The sequence below is a fragment of the Syngnathoides biaculeatus genome, chromosome 2, assembly GCF_019802595.1.
Source record: "Syngnathoides biaculeatus isolate LvHL_M chromosome 2, ASM1980259v1, whole genome shotgun sequence".
NCBI classification, from domain to species: Eukaryota; Metazoa; Chordata; class Actinopteri; order Syngnathiformes; family Syngnathidae; genus Syngnathoides; species Syngnathoides biaculeatus.
In genome coordinates, this window is record NC_084641.1 from 3,527,540 (window position 1) to 3,553,133 (window position 25,594).

The following is a 25,594-nucleotide window of genomic DNA, read 5'->3' on the forward strand; positions in this document are numbered from 1 at the left end:
ATTAGTCCTTAAAGAATTGTTTAAGAGCGCAGGTGGCAGTTCACTAGTTCATGAGCTATGCTTCACAGTCGCTAAACACGCCTGACACGCAACCACTCAATTTCCCGTCATGGCAGTTTTGCTTGGCTACAGGTGGATAATTTAAGTTTAACAATCATAGAGAGAATGCCACAGAGCAGAGAGAAAATGGGGAAAACAGACTTAATGTCCACGGTCAAATTAATAATGATAATCATTGATAATTCATTTTATTCATAGGAGCCTTTCAAACCACTCAGTGTTGCAGTACAAACAGAAGGTACTCAAAAAAACAGAAAATAAAACATCAATTAGGATAGCGAATGACATGGGAAATTGTTGATCAAGATAAGAGACTTGAATTCCCACATTTCGTAATTTATAATGCAGACAAGCAGGTTAATTAATTACATACTACATATTGGCGCAACAGTTCTACACCATTTTCGAAGTAAACCTACAAGTGTTTTGGATGATTATTGATTCGGGATCTACATAAGTGGCTGAAAATTCAATGAGCATCCTCTTCTGCAAAGTGAACTGAAGACGGAGAGATGGAAGCGCGTTTTGGAGCACAGTTTGGGGCTCATTGGTGCACTTGCTCCTTGGACCCACAGGCCAAAGACGATTTCCTGGATCAGTTAAACGCTCTCGTTGTGTTAGCTGGGACTGAATCGAAATTTAATACTGAGGCTCCTTGTTAAATCCTGATGAGGGAAACAGCTGATGGCTGGTTCCTCCTCAGGAAAATAGCCAATACCCAACGCATACTTAGTGCATTCAAATGTGCACTGGAAGGTATGCGGATTGTTGACACGGCCTGCAAGCTTGCCCGAACTTTTGAGGCTTCCATGGTAATGTTTGCAAACACTTTTTTCTCCGGAACATAATTGGAGATCAAGAAGAATGGAGAATCTCCATCCATGATATGATGGAACAGTTTTACTGTGTCCCTAGAGTTTTTGAGCTTCCTCTGTGATTTCTGTGATACAACTCTATACAAGTCTTTAGAACGAGATTATATGTGTATTGATTCATAAGGAGTTCAGGTATACATGAATTATTTGTTGCAATAAGTGAGTCGTCCCGCACCTAGTGAAAGAATCCTAGGGGTGTGTACCCGCCGATACATGCAAGTGAATACACAACATAAAGACTGACAGAATTTCTGTGTCCGCAACTTGGAAGCGAAGGACCCCGCTCAATCAATCAAGGAAAGAACTAGGAAGTGATTTGGGTGATGAAAAGAAGGTTTTCTAAAAGCTTTTACTGACTGACTATTGTGGTCCATTTTCCAAGCTGCTTATCCTCACAAGGGTCACGGGAGTGCTGGAGCCTACTGCACCCTGAATTGCTCACCAGCCAGTTGCCGGCCACATATCAACACCATCATTGAGTGAAAATCAACGCAAAAGTCAGGCGTCTGTACCACTACACCGAGGGGTGGGGTGAAGAGGGGGGGGGGGGATCAAACATGCTGGCCCACGGCCTGGAACCGGCCCACAAGGAAGTTCGATCAGGCCTGCAGGATAATTTAAAAGTGAAAAAATGCAGAAAAGACACAGAATAAACATTTTTAATAAAATGCAATTCATGGATTATCCACTTGTTTTGATCAGAGTAGAAGACAACAGCATTCTCATTCTGTCACTGGTCACACCCAACACAGCAGACTGTATCAATGCGCCATCTGCTGCTTGTTGCGACTTTGTTTTTACCCTCGTCTCTACCCATCCCCGACAGCCTAATTAGCCAAAATGTCATTATCCAAACAGAGAAAAGTAGATACAGACTGTAGAATTTTCAATGAAAAATGGACCACGTCTCATTTATTTATAGAAATGCACGGAAAACCTTTGTGCTTGGTGTGTTTGAAGCAAGTTTTGGCATAGAAGAAATATAATATTCAACACCACTACAAGATTCTTCACAGGGAAAAATATGACTGCTTGCAAGGACAACTGAGGAGAGATAAGATCAACAAATTGCAGGCGGGTCTGAGGAAACAGCAGTCAACTTTCATTCAGAGTCGACAAGTCAGTGAAGCAGCGTAAAACCCAGCTACCTAATTGCTAGCGAAATAGCATTAGCATCAAAGCCGTATTCCGACAGTCTTCCTCTTCTTTTTCTTTTGGCTTGTCCCGTTAGGGGTGGCCACAGCGTGTCAGCTTTTTCCATCTAAGCCTATACCGTGCATCATCCTCTCAGACACCCACTGTCCTCATGTCCTCCCTCACAACATCCATCAACCTTTTCTTTGGTCTTCATCTCGCTTTTTTGCGTGGCTGTCCCTCTAATGAGCTAATTCTGCTAATTTCTGATCCTATCCAACCTGCTCACTGCAAGCGAGAACCTCAGCATCTTCATTTGTGCCACCTCAAGTTCTGCTTCCCGTTCTTTCTTCAGAGCCACTGTCTCTAATCCGTACATCATGGCCGGCTTCACTACTGTTTTATGGACTTTGCCTTTCATCCTAGCGGAGACGCTTCTGTCGCATAAAACACCAGACACCTTCCACTTGGACCTGTTTCTTCACTTCCTTACCACACTTTCCATTGCTCTGTATTGTTGACCCCAAGTATTTGAAGTCTTCCACCTTTGCTATCTCTTCTCCCTGGAGCTTCACTCTTCCTCCTGCGCCCCTCTCATTCACGCACATATATTCTGTTTTACTTCGGCTAATCTTCATTCCTCTCCTTTCCAGTGCATGTCTCCATCTTTCTAATTGTTCCTCCGCCTGTTCCCTGCTTTCACTGCAGATCACAATATCATCTGCGAACATCATGGTCCAAGGGGAATTCAGTCTAACCTCGTCTGTCAGCCTATCCATTACTACCGCAAACAGGAACGGGCTCAACGTGGAACCCTGATGCAGTCCAACCTCCACCTTAAATTCTTCTGACACACCTACGGCACATCTCACCGCTGTTGTGCTGCCCTCATACATGTACGTACTATTTTAACATATTTCTCTGCCACACCACTCTTGCACATGCTGCAGGACCTTGCATTTTTGGTGGATATTACTGAACACTTGAACAATCTGAACAAAATGTTGCAAGGCCGCAAAAAAGTTGTCACGCAATTTTCTGACAACATACAAGCTGACTTTTTGGGAGACACAACTGGCAAGTGGTGACCCTGCTCATTTCCCCAGTCTGAAAGATGCGTGTGTGTGACCAGACCTGATGCGGATGTGAAACGGTACAAAGACAAGATTGCAGGATGACTGGGGATTTTGAGAAACGTTTTTTAGGTATTTAGTCCACTTGAGACTGGATTTTCAGTTTTCCGCCAACCTTTCACAGTTAAAGCTTCTGATCTACCAGTCGAAATCCAGCTAGAAATAACTGATTTGCAATGTGATGCAGATTTGAAGGGCTAATTTGCCTCTGTAGGTCTGGACACATTTTTATCAGTATGTTCTACCAGGGTACCCCAAATTAACAGCCCTGGCTGCTAAAAGTTTTGTGCATCTTTGGGACAACCGACCTTTATGAACACATTTTCTCAATAATGAATATCAATATAACAAAACATGCATTCAAGGCTCCCAAACAAGCACTTAAATGACATTCTGAAAGTGACAGCTAGTCAGGATATGGCACCTGGTATTGATGCACTTGTACAGGCCAAAAGATGCCAAGTATCAGGAACAAAAACAAGTCCAGACTAGACTAACTCCTTGAAAATGCTGTTTGCTTTGAAAAAATACACCTTTGTAGAGATGAATCCTTACTGTGGTGATTAAAAAATATGCAATTGAATGTTAGTCAGCAACTTCACTACAAACAAGTATGGTGGACTTCTCCTGTTCATGCAACTCTGTGAATTTTCAGTATACATTGTATGTGTATGTATGTTTCATGTATGAAGTTTACACATTTACAGGAAGTGTGAATACTTTCTTCTTTACACATTTAGGAGCACTCTCCTTAGTTTGTAAGGTGTAGGCAGGGATTAAATTTAGATTTTATATGCACATGTAAATGGTTTAAAAAATTCCTTTCTTTATAAATCTGGGTTAATCTTAAAGTGCATCCCTATATTTTTCAATACCAATTACTAGTTAAAATTTTGTGCCTTTGTACAATCAATGGGATCAGTTGCAATGCATATATGTGAATGATAAAAGTAAATTGCACATTTGCCGAAGGAAATCTGACGTGTTTCATGAAATGTTTTGTAAAAGGAATGTTCATTAAATTACAACATTTTCCTCATGCTCACGTGCTTCGTTAAACCAAAACCAAAACCAAAAGGAAAGACATGATATTTTGGTTATTTATAGCAGAGTATGGTATAATTTTAATGGTCCGGCCCACTTGACATCTACCGAGACCGTATGTGCAAAAAATGTCGCGACCCATCGATTCGGAGGTAGGAACCAAATGTAGGAGTCGGGAGACGTAGAGGTAATTCGGGAAAAATGTTTATTGTTCCATGGTCGGGGATCGGGCAGGCAGTCAGGTGCAGCAGTGGTAGTCAGGACGTCGGGCATAGAGAGAAGGTCCGCGGGCAGGCAGGAGTTGGTACACGGGAGATCGATCAAAGAAAGCAGGAGTGTCAAAGGAGTCAGGCTTACTGGGCCGGTCGGAGAACCGGCGGAGGTCGGTACAGACAGGTTGTCGATCAGAGATACGGGAGTGCAGGAACGGGGCATGAGTTGCAACGATCTGGCCCAGGACCAGTCGTCCCCATGGTCCTATATACACCAGAGCCAATCATCCAGCATGTGGCCCAGGTGTGCACCTCCCAATCAGCGCGTCAGCGTGGGAACCCGCACAGCCAGGGCTGGACCGGCAGGACCTTGACAAAAAATGGTTAATTTTCAATAATTATTGAAAATGACTGCCAATTTTATTATGTTGAGCAAAAAATACATTCAGTCAAATTATTACTGAAATATGGACCATTAAGAACCACAACTCCTTTCCTTATTTTACTTTGTTGTTTTACTTTTTTTACTTCTATTTTATTACTCTAAAGCATGTGCAGATGCGAGTGTGTATTTGTGAAAATGCAATAGCAAGTGTGGCGCGGATGTGCTTCTATACATGCAGTTGGCAATTTTCTCTGTTATCATGATGTACAGCAATTTGAGCTGAATAAAAACTATTGGGCGGCACGGTGGTTCTGCTGGTAAAGCGTTGGCCTCACTGTTCTGAGGACCCGGGTACGATCCTGGCCCTGCCTGTGTGGAGTTTGCATGTTCTCCTCATGCCTGCGTGGGTTTTCTCCGGGCACTCCGGTTTCCTCCCACATCCCAAAAACTTGCAACATTAATTGGATACTCTAACCTGCCCCTAAGTGTGATTGTGAGTGTAGCTGTTTCTCTCTATGTGCCCTGCAATTGGCTGGCAACCAGTTCAGGGTGTACCCTGCCTCCTGCTAGTTGACAGCTGGGATAGGCTCCAGCACTCCTCGCGACCCTCGTGAGGATAAGCGGTGAAGAAAATGGATGGATAAAAACTACTGTACAAATACACTTTTGATTGATTGTTTGACTGATTGATTTGCAAAAATAATCAGCCAACCTGGCCACACAGAAGCGGATCTATCAGTCCAGCATCGATCTTTTCTGCCCCGTCAAGACTTTGATTTGGATGACTCCTGTTGTGGATTTGATTTCGAGTCAAGCCCCCGTTGGTGCGCAGGGAAGGAATGGCACTCCAACATATTGTCACGCTCAGAAAAATTCAGCAGTTTATTGAACAGAAATTTCCCACAGAAATTAACTTAATAAACAACGATCATTAATCAATGGCCTGATTATGACATTGTTTCTAAGTTTTCATGGATATGATGGAAGATTTAATGGCTGATCAGATGGATAGTAAGCATTGAAAGATAGCAAAGATACTGTCTCGAAGTTGAAAGACATGATCAAAAAAGACTGAAAGGTAACAAGTCTAATCAGTGGCAATCTTTTTTGTCCACAGCTCTGATGCAAACAAATGGGTTGGTTTCGCTGCATTCATCATCATCCCACAAGGAGTCTGCAACAAAACACACAAACAATGGATAAGTGTGCCACTTTCACAGCAAAAAATATGCATGTTGTTTTTGTTTTTTTAAAATAATGGTGTTATTATACATTTCAACATTATAAAAAGACATTCCATCAAATATCCAGATAAATGTTAGTCTCCTTCAGGACACTCCTTCCCCAAACTAACCGTCTTCCTCAATCTCAACACAGTCTTCGACTCCATCTGCGTTGTCAGGCTGGTTGGCACCAAAGTTTCTGAAATTAACAACTTCACCATCGGTCCATACGAAGTCATCTTCCTGTAAGACATTCACGTCCGGCAATATTTGAGGGCATGATGATGGATGAATTAATTGACATTAATAATTGACATGTATTTAACAGCGGGTCCACATGGAGCTAGAGGACATGTTCCCAAGAATGCTAAAGCTACTTTGATGAAGACACTCAACTCTACACTTCCTCGATTTCAATTTGTGCCAAGATTAAGTCTGGAGCACACATTCCCTTTTTTACGTGGCAAACCCCCCCCCCCCAAAAAAAAAAAAACACTTCTAATGACCACAAGTGACTCGAGTGAATCCCAACTTTCCTACTGATCAATGTTTCACCTCAATGGCATCGTGGAATCCAATCCAGGTGTCGACGACAGCACCGGCCCCCTCCCGAATCAGCTCCACAATGATTGCGTTTTCCTTGCGACTGTTGATCGATACCAGATTTCCGCCAAGAATATTGCAGACGCTCTGGTAGGTGGTAAAAAGCATAACAAATGGCAGCATTTAATACAGTTGCGCTGCGTTTACGTGATAATATATGTACATGATAACAGGGATTTTTATTGCAGTAACTTGTATACACAAGCGTTGGGATTGTTCATTTTCTACACAAATAAGTTAAAAGTTCATTTCACGGTTGCAGTAATGAACTAATTCACTTCATAGTTCATAATTCAAAATTTTGAACAAAGTTAAAAAATGAAGTACTTCATAGTTCATATACTGTAAATTGCTGATGGGCTATTTCTTTCAAAATTTAGTCCAGACTGTTGCCAGTTGCTGCTTTCACCTACAATTTAAAAAAGAAACGTTTTTGTTTCAGTTATGTTTTTAAAAATGAGGAATTAAAACAAAAGCAGTACTTCTGTCCTCAATGTGCAAACAAAACACACAACAGAGTGCGACAGGAACGCGGCTGGGAGGACATTGAAAATTTTGCATTCCTCGCAATTCTTGTCCACTATATAGACAAAATATTTGATCTCATCTATTTTTATATTACAAAACAAAATAAACTCCATATTATGACAGTGTAATCACACAGTTTTTTTTAATTGAAACATTCTGATACCCATCCATCCGTTTTGCAAGTCGCTTATCCTCACAAGGGTTGTGGGACTGCTGTAGATTATCCCAGCTAACTTGGAGCAAAAGGCTAATTGTACCCTTAACTCAGGGATGCGCAATGTGTGGATCTCGATCGCGAGGCAGTTTTGGTTGATCGCCTGTCAGCTTGCCAAAAAAGAAAAAAAAAAAGACATCAGCCCATCATCCGTCTCGTCACTTGGTTCGGGTGTGGGCAATACGTCGATCGCACGCCCACAAAGGCGTGGTCAGGGTAACACTGCCCTCTGCAGGACACAATGAATGAGGGCGCACGGAACACTATAACATTTTTAACATGGCCTCCTATTTACGGTCTTTCTTTTGCTTTTTCCACGGCAGTCGCGGCGATGCCCAAACCTCGCTGTAGATCGTGATAGGGTAGCTGCTTGGAAAGTAGATCTTGGGGTAAACAAGTCTGGGCACCCCTGCCTTAACTGGTCGGCAGTCAATTGCAGGGCAGATATGGACACCATCACGGAGCGCAAATTGAACCCACACTGCCCGCAGCAAAGTCAGGCGTGTGTACCGCTACACTATCAGTGACTCATGCATTCTGATATTAATCATAATTTTCTTAGTAGTCAATTTTTAAAATGTTTACGTTTCGCTAATTGTCGCAGAACGCACCTCACGCACACAGACTGCCGTGACGTGCCCGCCGAATGTACGCATGAAGGGCGGTTGCAAAATATGACATCGATCCCTGGCAAAATAGACGCTCTTGAATGAAATTGAACTTTTGTTCGAAAACCGTTCACAGATGTCAGAATCAGCGTGTTCCCAATAACGTTCATCAGCCAGAAACCAACAAAATTCAGTTCACGTTCTCCCAAAAACTGGAACGTATTCGTGAGCTTTCATACATTGAGCACGCACGCACTGGTGTTCACAAGCACAACTGCTGTGCAAAAATACTTCCATACCTCTGCATCTGAAAAGGTCCTGGGATCATGTTGGAAGACGTAACAGTACTCGTCCAACTGAGTCCAGCCTTTAGGACAGTTACCGTCTGCAACACAATTTTTGCACTGTAGTAATGTTTAACATGCATAGGAATGAGTCACAAGTACCCACCTTTTTTGCTGCTGGATCTCTGCAAAGACACAAAGAAGAAGAAGGGTCTGAATGTTATTGTTATCATTGAGAGAGCAAAACAGGAAACATGAAGAGTCATATTTGGACTTACCGCTTGGGCAAGTGCGATGGTCCCACAAAGGGCCAACAACAAGTGAAGATGAGCCATCTGCGCCACAACAGAATGACTCTTTATCATCATTGGTTTCTACTAGATCAGGCGGTTAAAAAGCAGTTTTCCACCAGACCGTGTGTCAGAATTATATATATATATATATATATATATATATATATATATATATATATATACACATATATACATACTATGTGACTGGGAAAAAATGTACATATAATGTAGGACTAATCTTACCTTTGCTGCCTTGGTGTTTGATGCTGTAGATGACGACCAGCAAACGTTTTATACTTTGGGTCGACAGTCTTGGAATGTCGTATCCAATGTCACACAACACGTTAAACGAGCTCACTACATTCAAGTGATGTGGTACATTCCTTACCAAGCAAGGAACCACCTGTGCTCAATTGCTGGGAAAATAACATCCACTCATCCATTTTCTAAACTATGTATCCTGTTCAGAGTCTTGTCTGTCTGCCTAGCCCAACTGACATCAGTAAAAATGTTGTTTATTTTCCATTTGTGTCCCGTTTGATTGTTAGATCAAGCAGAGTGGAGAATTGGCATCTCCTTTATGCTGGAACAGTTATTGAGTTTCCATCCATTATCCCCACAAGGGTCACAGGAGAGCAGGAGCCTATCCCAGCTAGCTCTGGGAAAAAGGCAGACTACACCCTGAAGACGCAAGACACATATCAAAACCATCACTGAGCGGGTATCGAACCCACACTGCCCTCACAAAAGTCAGGTGTGTGTACCACTGTACCACTAGAGACTATAAACCTGAAATGTGGTGGGACTGACTAAGAGGATTATGGAAAATTTTGAACGAGTGTATAAGTGAGGAGGATACATAACTACTTTGCGGATACGTACATGAATTACAAGTTCCAATAAGTGAGTAGTCCCACACCCGTTGAAAGAATACCAAGCATGTGTACCTACCAAAACATGCAAATGCATGCACATCGTTGAACATGCAAATAGACTGGCAGAAATGTCGAAAAATTTCTGTGCCAGCAACGTGAAGGTTAAGGACCCTACCCAATCAATCGAGGACAGAACTGAGACCAGGGGTCCACCCGACAGAAACCCTGTGGACAGGACACGTCCCATGCCGAGGGACCAAGGGTGGTCCACAGACCTGCCCGAGGCACCCTGACGATTGGCCACGAGTTGGTGGTTGCGGGGACCTTCCTGTGTGGACTTTGCATGTTCTTCACCCTGTGTGAGAGGTTAATTGAAAACCAAAAAGATGTACCCAGATGAGGATGTGAATGCGATGTGATAAGAATGCTTATTTTCTTTACAGTACCTGCCCTGCGATTGGCTTGTGACCAGTTCGTCCAGTCAGCTGAGATAGAATAAGTAAATGGATGGATGGATGGATGGATGGATGGACAGACGGACGGACGGACGGGTGGTTGGTTAAGTTATGCAAATCGAAACACTGAGATCCAAGCTGTTGCCCTAAGAAGTCCTTTTCCACTGGACCTCTTCAAATTTTAATTGGAGATCCTCGCACTGGACCATCAGCGGTTGTTAATAAATAGAAATGAAAGAAAACATGGAACATAATGACTAAAAGCTAAAAGGACGTGTGTAGCTTAGTGAGTCCCCCCACCTCCCATATGTGCACACTAAAATATTTGACTCCGGGCTATTTTCACACCCAAACCATTAGCCAGTCAAACAAAAATTACAATCATCTTTGACAAACTTGTCTTGGACCAAAATGAGTCCCTGGCAGTGGATGGCTTTCACATAAATAGCACAGTAGGTATTGTCCGGGTGCATATGTTACGTTTCACACAGTCACACACTTGACAAGCAACCATTGCGAAACCTGGATTCAGTACAAGAACTCATGTCTGTCACCGCTTGCACCGCCTTCCTAACTACTCAATATACATTACGTGCATTTTGTTCTTCAGTCTTACCCAATCGATGACTATAGAAACATTAGCAGAAAACATCTGAAGGGAATTTCCACAACCTGAAGGCCTCACCAAGTCCAGAGCATTTCTCATCCACATAGCAAACTGGTAAAAGTGAAAGGCGCCGCGCACAGCATCTTATTTCTGTTTTTTTTCGGCGCCGTGGGAACTCACAACAAAGTGGGTCGTGGGTCAGCTGGTCTGGCCGCACGCAATATGTTATATCCGGGTTTTTTCAGCGGTGTTACAGTACCGATTTTCGTTTGTAAACAAGCAAAAAAATCTCTAAATTTTCGTTCAAAAACCGATTTGTTCAAAAACGGGGACGTTCGAAAACCGAGGCTTTACTGTACTTTGTTGATGGATCTATTCTCAATCAATAATCCATCCATTAATTCATTTTCTTAGATCACACAAGGGTCACGGGAGTGCTGGAGGCAGGAGGCGGGGTACACCCTGAACTGGTTGGCAGCCAATCGTAGGGCACATAGAGACAAACAGTTGCACTCACAATCACACCTAGGGGTAATTTAGAGTGTCCAATTAATGTTGCATGTTTTTGGGATGCGGGAGGAAAACGGTGTGCCCGGAGGAAACCCACGCAGGCACGGGGAGAACATGCAAACTCCACACAGACACCCGCCTGGATTGGACCCGGGACCTCAGAACTGTGAGGCTAACGCTTTACCAGCTGAGGCACCGTGCTGCCCAATCAAGAATAAATCCCACATAATGATAGACCCACTTGGATTTTTTCAATACAAATACCAATATTTAGATAAATGACCCCTGGTTTTACACAAACTCACATTCATTAACAATGACTGGAAAAAATTAGGGCAGGAAGTTGTCTCCTCTGTACACCGAAGCATATTGCGACCTCCGTAAACCTCTCTCCGACATTTTTTTTAAATATACATTGTTCTCAAATGAGTCAATTTGGCATTATAAATACTTCTTGGTTATTTGAGATTGAGAAGAATAGTTCCTATCTGAAATGAAATGATCGCTACTCAGGGGTATGTACAGTGAAGAAAATAGTTATTTGAACACCCTGCTATATTACAAGTTCTCCCACTTAGGAATCATGGAGGGGTCTGAAATTTTCTTCGTAGGTGCATGTCCACTGTGCGAGAGATAATCTAAAAAGAAAAATCCAGAAATCACAATGTATGATTTTTTAAATGATTTATTCGTGTGATACAGCTGCAAATAAGTATTTGAACACCTGTGCATCAGCTAGAACTCTGACCCTCAAAGACCTGTTAGTCCGCCTTTAAACGTCCACCTCCACTTTTTGGTCATAATTCCACTAACCGTGTTTGGAGGAAGACGAATGATGAGCTCCATCCCAGGAAAACCATCCCTACTGCGAAGCATGGGCGTGGTCGGATCATCCTTTAGGGGTGTTTTTCTGCACATGGGACAGGACGACTGCATTGTATTAAGGAGAGGATGACCGCAGCCATGTATTGTGATATTTTGGGGAACAACCTCTTTCTCTCAGTCAGATCATTGAAGATGGGTCGTGGCAGGGTCTTTCAACATGACAATGACCCAAACCACACAGCCAGGAAAACCAAGGAGTGGCTCCGTAAGAAGCATATCAAGGTTCTGGCGTGGCCTAGCCAGTCTACAGACCTAAACCCAGTAGAAAATATTTGGAGGGACCTGAAACTCTGTGTTTCTCACTGACAGCCCAGAAACCTGTCTGATCTAGAGAAAATCTGTGTGGAGGAGTGGGCCAAAATCCCACCCGCAGTGTGTGCAAACCTGATGAACAACTACAGGAAATGTTTAACCTCTGTAATTGCAAGCAAAGGCTACTGTACCAAATATTAACATTGGTTTTCTCAGGTGTTCAAATACTTATTTGCAGCTGTACACCTCCGATGAAAATTTCAGACCCCTCCATGATTTCTAAGTGGAAGAACTTGCAATATAGCAGGGTGTTCAAATACTTATTTTCTTCACTGTATTTCGTTGGGCACCATCCATCCCATTTAATTGCCAAAATCCATCGATCTTTTCTGGTCTTTTCAGCTGGTATTCTATAGAAAGATCTCTTTGAATATCTGTCTCGTCTATTATGACAACCAATAGCACAAAGAGTCTTGGGCAATTTGAAAAATCTGCTCCGGTTTAACTGCAGCTGGAGATCAGCCGGGTTTGACTGGCAGTATGGTGGCGTGAAAATGGTGATGTAATGTGCACGAGCTCTATAGAAACGACCCAAAAGATTGCCATCATTCAACTCAGATTTGTCGGACCTGCTGTCAATCTTCCACAGACAAATTTGAAAAAAATTCCAATTTTACGTGATTTTAACATATATCTTAATAACCAATTTTAATGAACATGTTACTCATCTTACACAAAAAGAAAGGATACAGACTAGACTTAATCATAATTTATGGCTTTGTCAGTATGTATTCAGTTGTTGTTTGATTATTTTCAGCTCAAGGTTTTAATCGAATAAACATTTCAGAGTGGACTGTGAGGAAGTGCTGTCTTCCTCCTGCAAATCCATCCATTCATTTTCTTTGCCGCTTATCCTCACAAGGGTCCACCCTGAACTGTTTGCCAGCCAAACGCAGGGCGCATAAAGACAGACAACAGTCGCACTCACAACCACACCTCGGGGCAATTTAGCGTGTCCAATTAATGTTACTCCTGAAAATGTTAAACATTTTTTATGGCACAGTTCTAACATTTTACCCTCTCCCTGTGACTTTATTGTTGATAATTGTAAAAGCAAAATGTATCAGTTCTGGACACAGTTACCACTCAGCAGATGAAACAAAACAAAAAGTAAAAGCAAAGTCCGAGTACTTAAAATGACGAAAGAGATTGTTACATTCAACCCTATGGAAAATGTAATCAAAAACTTTTTTGTGTAATGCTTTAGTGTTTTACAATATACGTTTGTTCGGTTGGTTTCATTTAAAACTTCACAGTTTGTCAAAAAATGATAACAGACCTTCATTCCGTTTCAAGAATCTGTTTATTCTTATATGACAATAATCGATTACTGTCACTTAAACAAATGTCTGCACAGTTCATGTATCTTTTGATGTTTTGAGTATCACTGTCTTGTCTACTAGTGGTACCCGTGACTGATTACATTCCACGCAAAAGATGTCCATTGTTCATCATCTCAAAATTCAGATGATGAACTGAGAATTATACTGCATGTATTGTATTGAATTGAGAGGAGCTGGACTTGGGTCACAGGCGGAGGCACGTGTAATGATGGACTGCTTATTTAAGAAAAGTTACGGAGGCGATCGTGGATGTGTTGGCAGGTGGTGACGTGGACCTTTGTGGTTAATTTATTGGTAATATGTGTTCACTATTATGTGATAAAGTCACAAATCATTCTGTGAGGCAAAGTCTTTAAATGGATATTTTTTTTCGAAACCTGCAACAATTTTTCATTGGAATAACTTACAGGTACAGAAAATGGATGGCTAGAGTATGCTTTTATTCAGTGAATATATTTATGATTTAATTCAGCAGTGATCTTAACCTCATATTCTTATGTCCTTTTACTATTGTTAACATTCTACCTTTTAACTCTTTATCCTCATCCATCCTCATCCAGAAACACTGCTCATCATCTGGCTAACACCATCCCTACTGTGATGCTTGGTGTTTTATTTTGTTGTTTTTTTTTCCCTGCTGCAGGAAGGTCCGCATTCAGGTGAATGTTCTTGCGTGACCCAGCCAGCGCTCCAACTCGAAAGACGCTAAAATGTCTGTGCACCGACTGTCCTTGAATGATTTGCAGAGGAGAGTGGGAGAAAATGCCCCCAAAATGGGTGTGCCAAGCTCCTACATCCCAGAATACTTGGGACTGGGATTGCTGTCAAAGGCACGCCGACACAGATAGTAAGCCAACTGTGTGAATACTGATGGATTTATTAAGCTTACATGTTTATATTTTCTATACATTTGCACAAACTGTCTGAAAATGTTTTTGCTTTGTCATAATGGGATATTTTAAGATTCTTAAAAATATATATATAATCTATATCCACACACACACACACACACACATATAAATAAATAATAAATATATATATATATATATATATATATATTATATATATATATATCTATATATATATATATATATATATATATATATATATATATATATATATATAACAATAGCTGACGTTAATGCACATTGTTGTGGTAAAAAGTCACAAAGGCTGACCTCAGGAATGTTCATCAAAAAAAAAAAAAAAAAAAAACCCAGAACAGCTTGTGATCCCACTTCGAACTAACCACCAATCATTTTAATCCCTCATATACTTCCTTATTGTTTGCATAAGACAGACACAAATGTAGTGTATGTACAAACGCAATTACATAGTTATGTGGAATTTTCTGATATACAGGGAGTTCTCAGGTTATGACGGTCTTGACTTAAAACGTTTCAACTTTACGACACCCCTGTCTTATCCGCCATAATGGCCCCAGCACCATTGTGTTTCTGCTTTGCTGATGCATATTGCTTATGTGTTTATTTACCCTTTTTGCCCACCTTTTTACACATTATGGCCCCAAAGAAGAAAGCTGTTTTAGCATTTCTGGTTCACTTGAAAGAAAAGCTTAACATCGGGGGGGGGGATTTTCACCCCAATGAGTTATATCACGAAGCTTTTTTTGTGAAGGAAAAAAAAACGAAGTAACGTTCTTTGATCGTTGCCGAAATGGAAAGATTACTTACTTAATGGATCGAGGATGCAAATCAATGTAGGATTACTATCAGCTTCATGTTCATTAAGGTAAAAGGCACAGCGTATTTTCTTAACTTTGAAAGAACAGAAATTCAAGGATGCCGAGAAGGAATTTACTGCTAGCAACGGCTACCTGCACTTGCTTGCGTAGCAATAGCTGAGTGCAGCCTGACTTCATTCTTCACCATCCCAGCCTCTTCTTCTTTTTCTTTCCGTTAGGGGGGTCGCCACAGTGTGTCATCTTTTTTCATCTTAGCCTATCTTCTGCATCTTCCTCTCTAACCCCAACTGCCCTCATGTCTTCCCTCACAACATCCACCAACCTTCTCTTTGGTCTTCCTCTTGCCCTTTTGCCTGGCAGCTCCATCCTCAGCACCCTTCCACCAATATACTCACTCTCTTGCCTCTGAACATGTCCAAACCATCGAAGTCTGCTCTCTCGAATCTTGTCTCCAAAACATCCAGCTTTGGCTGTCCCTCGAATGAGCTCATTTCTAATCCTATCCAACCTGGTCACTCCGAGCGAGAACCTCAACATCTTCATTTCTGCTACCTCCAGTTCTGCTTCCTGTCGTTTCTTCAGTGCCACCCGTCTCTAATCCGTACATCATGGCCGGCCTCACCACTGTTTTATAAACTTTGCCCTTCATCCTGGCAGATACTCTTCTGTCACATAACACACCAGACACCTTCCGCCAACTGTTCCAGCCCGCTTGGACCCGTTTCTTCACTTCCTGACCACACTCTCCATTGCTCTGTATTGTTGACCCCAAGTATTTGAAGTCGTCCACCCTCGCTATCTCTTCTCCCTGTAGCCTCACTCTTCCCCCTCCACTTTTCTCATTCACGCACATATATTCTGTTTTACTTCGGCTAATCTTCATTCCTCTCCTTTCCAGTGCGTGTCTCCATCTTTCCAATTGTTCCTCTGCATGCTCCCTGCTTTCACTGCCTATCACAATATCATATGCGAACATGATGGTCCAAGGGGATTCCAGTCTAACCTCATCTGTCAGCCTATCCATTACCACTGCAAACAGGAAGGGGTTCAGAGCTGATCCCCGATGCAGTCCCACCTCTACCTTAAATTCTTCTGACACACCAATGGCACATCTCACCGCTGTTCTGCTGCCATCATAGATGTCCTGTACTATTTTAACATACTTCTCTGCCACACCAGACTTACGCATGCAGTACCACAGTTCCTCTCTTGGTACTCTGTCATAGGCTTTCTCTAGATCCACAAAGACACAATGTAGCTCCTTCTGACCTTCTCTGTACTTTTCTACTAGCATCCTCAAGGCAAATAATGCATCTATGGGACACTTTCTAGGCATGAAACCATACTGTTGCTCGCAGATACTTACTTCTGTCCTGAGTCTAGCCTCCACTACTCTTTCCCATAACTTCATTGTGTGGCTCATCAACTTTATTCCTCTATCATTCCCACAGCTCTGATCGCCTTTTTTCTTAAAAAAATGGGAACTAGAACACTTTTCCTCCATTCTTCAGGCATCTTTTCGCCCACTTGTATTCTGTTAAATAAGTTGGTCAAAAATTCCACAGCCATTTCTCCAAATTGCTTCCATACCTCCACTGGTATGTCATCAGGACCAACTGCCCTTCCATTTTTCATCCTTTGCAGTGCCTTTCTGACTTCCCCCTTACTAATCATTGCCACTTCCTGGTCCTTCACACTGTCCTCTTCAACTCTTCCTTCTCTCTCATTTTCTTCATTTATCAACTTCTCAAAGTATTCTTTCCATCTATTTAGCACACTACTTGCACCAGTCAACACATTTCCATCTCTATCCTTTATCACCCTTACCTGCTGCACATCCTTCCCATCTCTATCCCTCTGTCTGGCCAACCTGTTTAAATGCTTTTCTCCTTCTTTCGTGTCCAACCTGGTGTACATGTCTTCATATGCCTCTTGTTTAGCCTTTGCCACCTCTACCTTTTCCCTACGTCGCATCTCGATATACTCCTTTCACCTCTCCTCAGTCCTCTCAGTGTCCCACTTCTTCGCTAATCTCTTTCCTTGTATGACTCCCTGTATTTTGGGGTTCCACCACCAAGTCTCCTTCTCCCCTTTCCTACCAAAAGACACACCAAGTACTCTCCTGCCTGTCTCTCTGATTACCTTGGCTGTCGTAGTCCAGTCTTCCGGGAGCTTCTGCTGTCCATCGAGAGCCCGTCTCACCTCTTTCCGAAAGGCCGCACAACATTCTCCCTTTCTCAGGTTCCACCACATGGTTCTCTGCTCTACCTTTGTCTTCTTAATCTTCCTACCCACCACCAGAGTCATCCTACACACCATCATCTTATGCTGTTGAGCTACACTCTTCCCTACCACTACTTTAGAGTCAGTAATCTCCTTCAGATTAAATCGTCTGAACAAAATATAATCCACTTGCGTGCTTCTACCTCCACTCTTGTAGGTCACTATATGTTCCTCCCTCTTCTGGAAATAAGTGTTCACTACAGCCATCTCCATCCTTTTTGCAAAGTCCACCACCATCTGTTCCTCAAAGTTCCTTTCCTGGATGCCGTGCTTACCCATCACTTCTTCATCGCCCCTGTTTTCTTTACCAATATGTCCATTACAATCTGCACCAATCACAACTCTCTCGCTGTCTGGGATGCTCAGAACTACTTCATCTAGTTCCTTCCAGAATTTCTCTTTCAACTCTAGGTCACATCCTACCTGTGGGGCATAGCCGCTAACCACATTTTACATAACACCCTCAATTTCAAATTTTAGTCTCATCACTCGATCTGATACTCTTTTCACCTCCAAGACATTCTTAGCCAGCTCTTCCTTTAAAATAACCCCTACTCCATTTCTCTTCCTATCTACTCCGTGGTAGAATAATTTAAACCCTGCTCCTAAACTTCTAGCCTTACTACCTTTCCACCTGCTCTCTTGGATACACAGAATATCAATCTTTCTCCTAATCATCATGTCAACCAACTCCTGAGCTTTTCCTGTCATAGTCCCAACATTCAAAGTCCCTACACTCAGTTGTAGGCTCTGTGCATTCCGCTTTTTCTGACGACGATGGATCCGGTTTCCTCCTCTTCTTTGTCTTCGACCCACAGTAGCTGAATTTCCACCAACGCCCTGCAGGTTAGCAGTGCCGGGGGCGGGCGTTGTTAACCCGGGCAACAACCGATCTGGTATGGGATTCTTTAGATGAACGCTCATATTTGTTTGCCCTTTCTGACGCAACCCTCTGCATTTATCCAGGCTTGGGACCGGCATACAGATTGCACTGGTTTGTGCCCCCTTAGGGCTGCATTTCACCATCCCAGCCTCCTTTCCCTAATAGTAAGTGAAGTATCGTATAGTTTTAACTTTAATCTATTTTGTTTTTTTTACATGACGTACCAACACCCATCCATTTCTAAGACGCTTATCCTTACGATGGACACGAGAATGCTGAAACCAATCCCAGCGGTCATAGTAAATTCTGACTTTAACAATGAAATCTGACTTAAGCCGAAATTCGAGTTAAGTCGCTACTGTAGTGTCCTGTGATCTCAGTCGTAGACTGAGGACTCCCTGTATATCTATCTATCTATCTATCTATCTATCTATCTATCTATCTATCTATCTATCTATCTATCTATCTATCTATCTATCTATCTATCTATCTATCTATCTATCTATCTATCTATCTATCTATCTATCTATCTATCTATCTATCTATCTATCTATCTATCTATCTATCTATCTCTGCTCTCCTTTTTCCATGTATGAAAAGTGCTGTATAAATGAAGTTTTGATTGATTGATTGATTGATTGATTGAATGATTGATTGAATGATTGGTTGATTGATTTGAAAACATAAACAGCCAGCATGGCCATACATAACACCCTGTGCCTATCAATCCAGCACTTATTATTTTTTGGGGGGATCCTTTAGGGCTTTGATTTAGAAGACTTATGTTGTTCAGTTGAGTTCGAGTAAACCCCCAGTTGGTGTGGAGGAAAGGAATACAGTAATACACTAACACAATGTCATGCTCAGAAGAATGCAACAATTTATTGAAAAGATACTCATGGAAATTGTTTAAACAGCAAGCAATCATTAATCAGTAACCTGATCATGAAAAAAGAAAGACACCAAAGAGATAAGTGATTAAGTGATTAAGGAAGGAAAGACAACATTTTTGAAGATTTGACACCTTATCAATGGCAATCTTTTTTCTCCACAGCTCTGCTGCAAACAAAAGGGTTCTCTTCGCTGCATTCATCATCATCCCATAGGGAGTCTGCAACAAAACCCAAACAAGAGATAAGTGTGCCACTTTCGCAGACTGCAGTTTTTAAATTTTCTTCTTGTATTCATCATCCAAATACCTATGAACCAATATGAACGTATTCACATGCTGCACATGCTATATTCCTCAATCAAAAAATTACGGCTTAAATACTAACCGTCTCCCTCAATCTCAAAACAGTCTTCGACTCCACCGTTATTGTCAGGCTGGTTAGGACCAAAGTTAGTGAACTTAAAAACTTCACCATCTGTCCAGAAGAATTCGCCTTCCTGTAAGACAAAGTCACATCAGTAAAAGGAGTCCACCTACAAAATGAGCTAACAGTGTGGAGAACGTGAGACAAATGTTTTTAGGAGTGTGGGATAATGGTGTCCGAACAAATTTAAATCAGTTTCAGTCTTTGTTGGCGGTATTTAACAGGTGTCACCCTCTAGGTGGACATTGAGGACATGTTCCAGAGCAATGGTTTCTCTCAAGAAGTGCTAGAACTGCTCTAATGAAGACACTTGACTCTACACTTTCAGTTGGTGACAACATTGAGTCTGGATTACACATTCCCTTTTCTATTTGGTTAAAAATAAAACAAAACACTTCTAGTGAGCACAAGTGACTTGATTCAAACCAAACTTTTGTACAAGTCACTGTTTCACCTCAACGGCATCGTGAGCTCCAATCCAGGTGTCAACGACAGCACCGGCCTCATGCCGAATCAGCTCCACTACGAGCGCATGTTCCTTGAGACTGGTGATCGAGACCAGATTCCCGCCGAGAACGTTGCAGACGCTCTGGTAAGGGAAAAAAAAACACATTAATGAATAGCTGCATCGAAATAGCTGCACTAGGTTTACTGAATAATAAAAGAACATTGTTAGAAGGCCTTTTTATTGCGGTACACAAATGCTGTGTGGAGGTCTTCCGTACCTCGGCATCTGAAAAGGTCCTGGCATCATTTTGGTAGATGTAGCAGTAATTGTCCAGCTGAGTCCAGCCTTTAGGGCAGTCATTGACTGCAACATAATTATTGGGCATGAAACAATTCTGTAATGATGTGAAATTTAAGTAGGACTTCATCACAGCTACCTACATGATTTTGATGACTTTCTCGATCCCTATGGATAATAACAAGAATAAAACGCGCGAAATATCAGTTCAAAGAGCAAAACTTAAAACTTTTATAAAGAGTCGCCATATTTGGACTTACTGCTTGGGCCAGTGCGAAGACCCCGCAAAAGACGAACAACAGGTGAAGACGATCCATCTGTGCCTTGATAGTCAGAAGAATCCCTTTTATTCTTGGCTTCTACTGGTTTGGATTTGTGTCGTAAAATTCAGGTTTAAACATGACCATGTAAGCAAGAAAAAGATGTGTTCAGAGAAGTAAGATATAATATTGTTCACTTACCTTTGCAATCTCTGAGGAGTATGACGAAGACTGACTTTTTTATACCTTTTCGAGAATTCGGAATGTTGTGGCCCAGGTCACATGATAAGGAAGATATGTTCCAAGCAATTGCAGTGGAATGTTGACTCTCTTCTCCAATACCACACCCAAACAATTAAAAATGGCATCATCAAAGTTGGTTTGGTAGTAACGTGTATCATTAGCTCTGAATGTTGCTAAGTATGTAGTTGGTCCTGAAAGTACTTTATGAGAGAATTGGGTGAGAGTTCATATGTGCTATACTCCTTGGGTCTATCATTGATTCTTTTTTTTTTTTAACCCCAACCCCGACCTCAACCCTGAACTTCCCAACTGTAAAATATGGCAGATGTTACAGAAAAAGTAGAGCACTTTGTGTGTGTTATGTTTTAGCATTCTAGATGACAGTAGCGGTTGAATTTATTTCACACTTCATAGTCTGCCAAAGCAAAAAAAAAAAAAAAAAAAAAAGAGACATGCCATTCCTTATTTCCGTGTTTAAGGAGTGCTTTTATTGTTTTCGACGTCAACTTATTCTTGTGTCATGATTCTTGTAACTTAAACAAGTGTCTGAACCATTAATTTAAATTGATGGCTTTTAATTTGTTTGGACGCTAAAAACAATCGCTGACGCCATTGTTGTGATAAAAAGTCATAAAGGCTGACCTCAGGAATGTTCATCAAAAAAAAAGAAAAAAAAACAGAACGGCTTGTGATCCGACTTCGAACTAACCACCAATCATTTTAATCCCTCATATACTTCCTTATTGCTAGCATAAAACAGACAGAAAGCTGAACACCTAGAAAACGTCTGTGTTCACTTAATCCAACCGACAGCAGCTGAACTAAATGTTGGCAAGTTTAACAACTGCCAGCGATAACTTGCAAGCAAAAATTCGAGGGGTGGAGGGTGGTATTGGTGGGGGGTTAACCATTTTTTTTTTTAATATACTGTGCCTCATACAGTATATGATTTTTACAAAAATCTGTTTGCCCATCCCTGTTGATATCCCCTTGGGCAAAACACTCAGCCCTACACTTACTGCATGGTGGCATTGTAAATGAGAGCCGGTTCTCAATTCGGTGAAGGTTTAACGTCCACATTCGGCAAGGCAGTGTTTCAAATAACCTGTCGGGACTTTCGTCATCGACGTCTCTTTTTAAACACAAGATGTCACCACATAGCAACCGAGGATGATGATAATAGACCCTGTTTAGCCTTCTTTCATGTTTACATGTATCATATTTGAATAAAAATGGAAATGTATTTGCATTTTGCCTGAAGAAACCACCCGTAAAGATTTTTTTTTTTTTTAGCAAGTTTGTTTTCACACTATCAGGTCATCAATCCAAGTTATACTCATTAGCATAGCATAGACAATTTTCTGTGTTGGTCAGTTGATGTTCCCCAAATAGCAGATTAGCTCACCTGGTGAGACAAAAGATTTCATTATTTTCCTCTAGCTTTTAAAAATTGACTGAATTGCCTTATCCCACCTGAATTTTTCCCAAATGTGGTCTTTCCTTTTTGTGAATATGGGAGGCGAGAGGGAGGGGGGGGGGGTCACGTTCACTTTTTTCACCTCACTACTGGGACGGGCTAGAACAGTTCCCCGTTTGTCCACCAGCTGAAGTTTCCTGACTTTTTGAGTACGACTAAAAAAAGAAACAGAAATGCACATGAGCCTCTGCCATGATTCGGCCGTCTACTCCCACTATACAGTGGGTACAGATGCATTCAAAGCCCCCCCCCCCGCCCCCCCTTAAAATTTTCACTCAAATTTCACTACTTGTGAGCGCACATGTTTGTTTTGTTTTGTTGACAGGGTTGGTTTGGGAGCGGAGAGGTAGGCTCTGACGATGATAAGCTCGATAAATTGCAGTGAGCTGATTTCAGGCCTCCTGGCAGAAAAATGGAATGCATGGACCATTAGAATTCAGAGTTTACTGAGGCACCATAGAGACAATATTACATCCTGTCAAGAACCTCTGGTGCGGGACTGGGCCCAAATGCAGGATTCCGGGACAAGGACATGATGTTAGGCATAGTTTTATTCAAGCTGAGGTCATACGCGGTGTAAGCAGTCAGAGAAGGCAGAGGTGCCTTTGCTGACGGTCATATGGGACACAATCTGTGTCACTTGTATTGTACATTGACATACACAGTCAAAAAAATGCCATTTCATACATCAGAACCGCGCACTTGGACCTGCGGTGTAAAGCTGAGCTTAACTTCATGTCAACCAAGTTTGAAGATTTTTAAGAAAAGCAAAATGCACAGACACGTTTATGATGCGTAGACAACTTCCATCATTTATTAGTCCCAACTTGTAAGTTTTCATTATTATTTTTTTTGACTAACCACAACCAATTATCTCAGAAAGGTGCAGAAGAAGAATGTGATGGGAAAAGGGCTATGAAAGTAGATCTGGAAATAAGAAGGTTCTCCCTGAAGTATTTTATCATCCAGATGGTAGGAAAGACATTTTGGTAGAAGATGTGATGGCCTGATTAGTGTTTCTTCAGCACATCTATGGCACAAACAAATGAATTCTCATTTGTGCAGTCGACATCATTCCACTGTTCATCTGCAAGAAAAACAAATACATTAAACCCTCTGGAAATTGAAATAATTTCTAAATAGCAACAACAAAATCAAGAAATAAATTTTTTACCATCGGCCCGAATCTCCACACAATCCTCATTTCCCGTGTCGTCTGGCTGTGTGGGCGCAAAGTCAGTGAAATCTTCAGCCGTGCCATCACTCCAGACGAAGTTACCCTCCTGGTAAAGGAAAAGACTGCTTGGATTTTTGTTTGTCTGGAGATCATTTTAACCCCTTCATTATGTTTCAACATTATTAGCTTAATGGTACAAGATCATCATGAAACTCATGTTTGATGTCATACTAGAGTCAAAGGTACGAGTGTGGAGGACAAGGTCAGGTTATCAGAAACGTGAAGTTGAACTCCCAAATATATCTGGATATACATATCTGCATGTATATGGATATTTGACAAGCATCCATCTGTAGGTGCTACTGGGCGATATTTCTTGTTTCTCACAAAGTCCTAACATTCAACTCTACAAACCTTCTCCTTTAATTTGCTGACAAGATCGAGTTGAATTGACATTCATTTTCTATGTGGCAAAAATTGTTTTACTGAAAACAAGTGATACGATTGTTATGATGTTATGTGTCTGTGCTGACTCTGCAGGAGCTTGTAACGTTGCATATTGTGTAGCTATTAGCTAATAAGATGATTATGCACTATAATTTATAGAGCTGTTTATTTATTTGTTCAGTTATTTTTATGTATATATTGAATCTGTTTAGTTTATCACGGCACCGCAGGTCTGAGAGGAATGCTATTTCAGGTATGTTGCATGCCATGTATGTTTTACATATTTGACCATAAAGTTACTTGAACTCGAACTTGAAGTATCCATTTGTGGGAAGGCTCGCTCTATTTTGGGTCATTCACCAAATGGTGTTTTTCAAGATCAAAAAAGTTCCATCAAATTTTAGAAGGAGACTTTTGAAAATCAAGTCATCACACCCCAAATAGTCACGCAGACTTGGCCCTGGTACTGATCAATATTTTACCAAGAGTGTATCATGATATCCATTCCAAGTGTTTTTGAAGTCATCTCCTGATCCATCCCGTATCAGTTCGATAATGACTGCATTTTCCACACCGTTGGGGATGGAAACCAGATTCCCACCCAGAATGTTGCAGACACGCTGATGGGAGAAAGAAAAAAGTGATCAATCAACAGATGGAACTGACACGGCAAAAATGTGACAGTCTTCCAAACCTCCGCATCAGCAAAGGTTCTCGGTTCATGTTCGAAGATGAGGCAACGATCATTCAAACGTGTATAGCCTTTGGGACAGAAACCTGCAACACAATTTTAACCCTTTTAGAAGATGTAAGTCAAATCAAACTCGGTCTGGCGTCAGATGCCTCAGGACTCAATGGTGAAGAAAAGTGAGGCAGGAATACAAATGTGATGATCAGGGTACAGCGACCAACCTTTTATGGTTTGACACGACTGTGAAAAAGAAGAGCCAGACAGCAAATCAGTGATGATGATCAAAGTCGACAGCAACGATACATTTCTGGGTTAAGGTGAGGTTTTTCGACTTACAACTCCAGCCAACAGTCCACAGATCCCGCAGAGGAGGACCAACGAGCGCAGAGAAGAAGCCATCTGTGGAATGACAGAAGAATGCAGTTCTTCATTTGAACATCATTTACAGTCTGATCCACATCATGTGAAGTGGTCTTTGAAAATCAGTCAAGTTGAGTCAAATTACCTTTGCAGTGGTGATGGTTGATGCTTCGAATGACAACGAGCAGTCCTTTTTATACAGTAGGTTGACACAGCCCTGGAATGTTAAACACCTGAATCGTCACCATGTCACATGACACACCGGACGAGTTCTCAACCTCCACTCTGGAAGCCATTCAGGTTAGTAACTGCACCTGTACAGATTTATTTCTGGTTCAACAACATCACATTTTTTGTCTGTTTTTTTTTTCATGTTTTTCACATGATATCTACCTGATCAATTATCCTTAAAGTCTAAATGAGA

General features: G+C 41.5%; 3 protein-coding genes across 3 annotated transcripts; all 3 read right to left on the reverse strand.

The window, feature by feature from the left end:
* Positions 1-5,819: 5,819 nt before the first annotated feature.
* On the reverse strand, positions 5,820-8,668 carry LOC133494527 (galactose-specific lectin nattectin-like). Its single transcript, XM_061808449.1, has 6 exons — positions 8,582-8,668; positions 8,470-8,488; positions 8,319-8,404; positions 6,622-6,756; positions 6,198-6,309; positions 5,820-6,017 (listed from the first exon to the last, which is right to left on the reverse strand). Exons 1-6 carry the CDS (start codon positions 8,666-8,668, stop codon positions 5,935-5,937), a joined length of 522 nt encoding a protein of 173 aa, XP_061664433.1. The 3' UTR covers positions 5,820-5,934.
* Positions 8,669-19,322: 10,654 nt separating this feature from the next.
* LOC133504569 (galactose-specific lectin nattectin-like) lies at positions 19,323-20,879 on the reverse strand. Its single transcript, XM_061826949.1, has 6 exons — positions 20,776-20,879; positions 20,659-20,683; positions 20,496-20,581; positions 20,225-20,359; positions 19,732-19,843; positions 19,323-19,565 (listed from the first exon to the last, which is right to left on the reverse strand). The coding sequence occupies exons 1-6, from the start codon at positions 20,830-20,832 to the stop codon at positions 19,483-19,485; spliced, it is 498 nt and encodes a 165-aa protein (XP_061682933.1). The 5' UTR covers positions 20,833-20,879; the 3' UTR covers positions 19,323-19,482.
* Positions 20,880-23,024: 2,145 nt separating this feature from the next.
* On the reverse strand, positions 23,025-25,213 carry LOC133504572 (alpha-N-acetylgalactosamine-specific lectin-like). The gene is made up of 6 exons (XM_061826962.1): positions 25,147-25,213; positions 25,032-25,050; positions 24,814-24,896; positions 24,602-24,739; positions 23,670-23,778; positions 23,025-23,582 (listed from the first exon to the last, which is right to left on the reverse strand). Exons 1-6 carry the CDS (start codon positions 25,207-25,209, stop codon positions 23,506-23,508), a joined length of 489 nt encoding a protein of 162 aa, XP_061682946.1. The 5' UTR covers positions 25,210-25,213; the 3' UTR covers positions 23,025-23,505.
* Between the last annotated feature and the right edge of the window lie 381 nt (positions 25,214-25,594).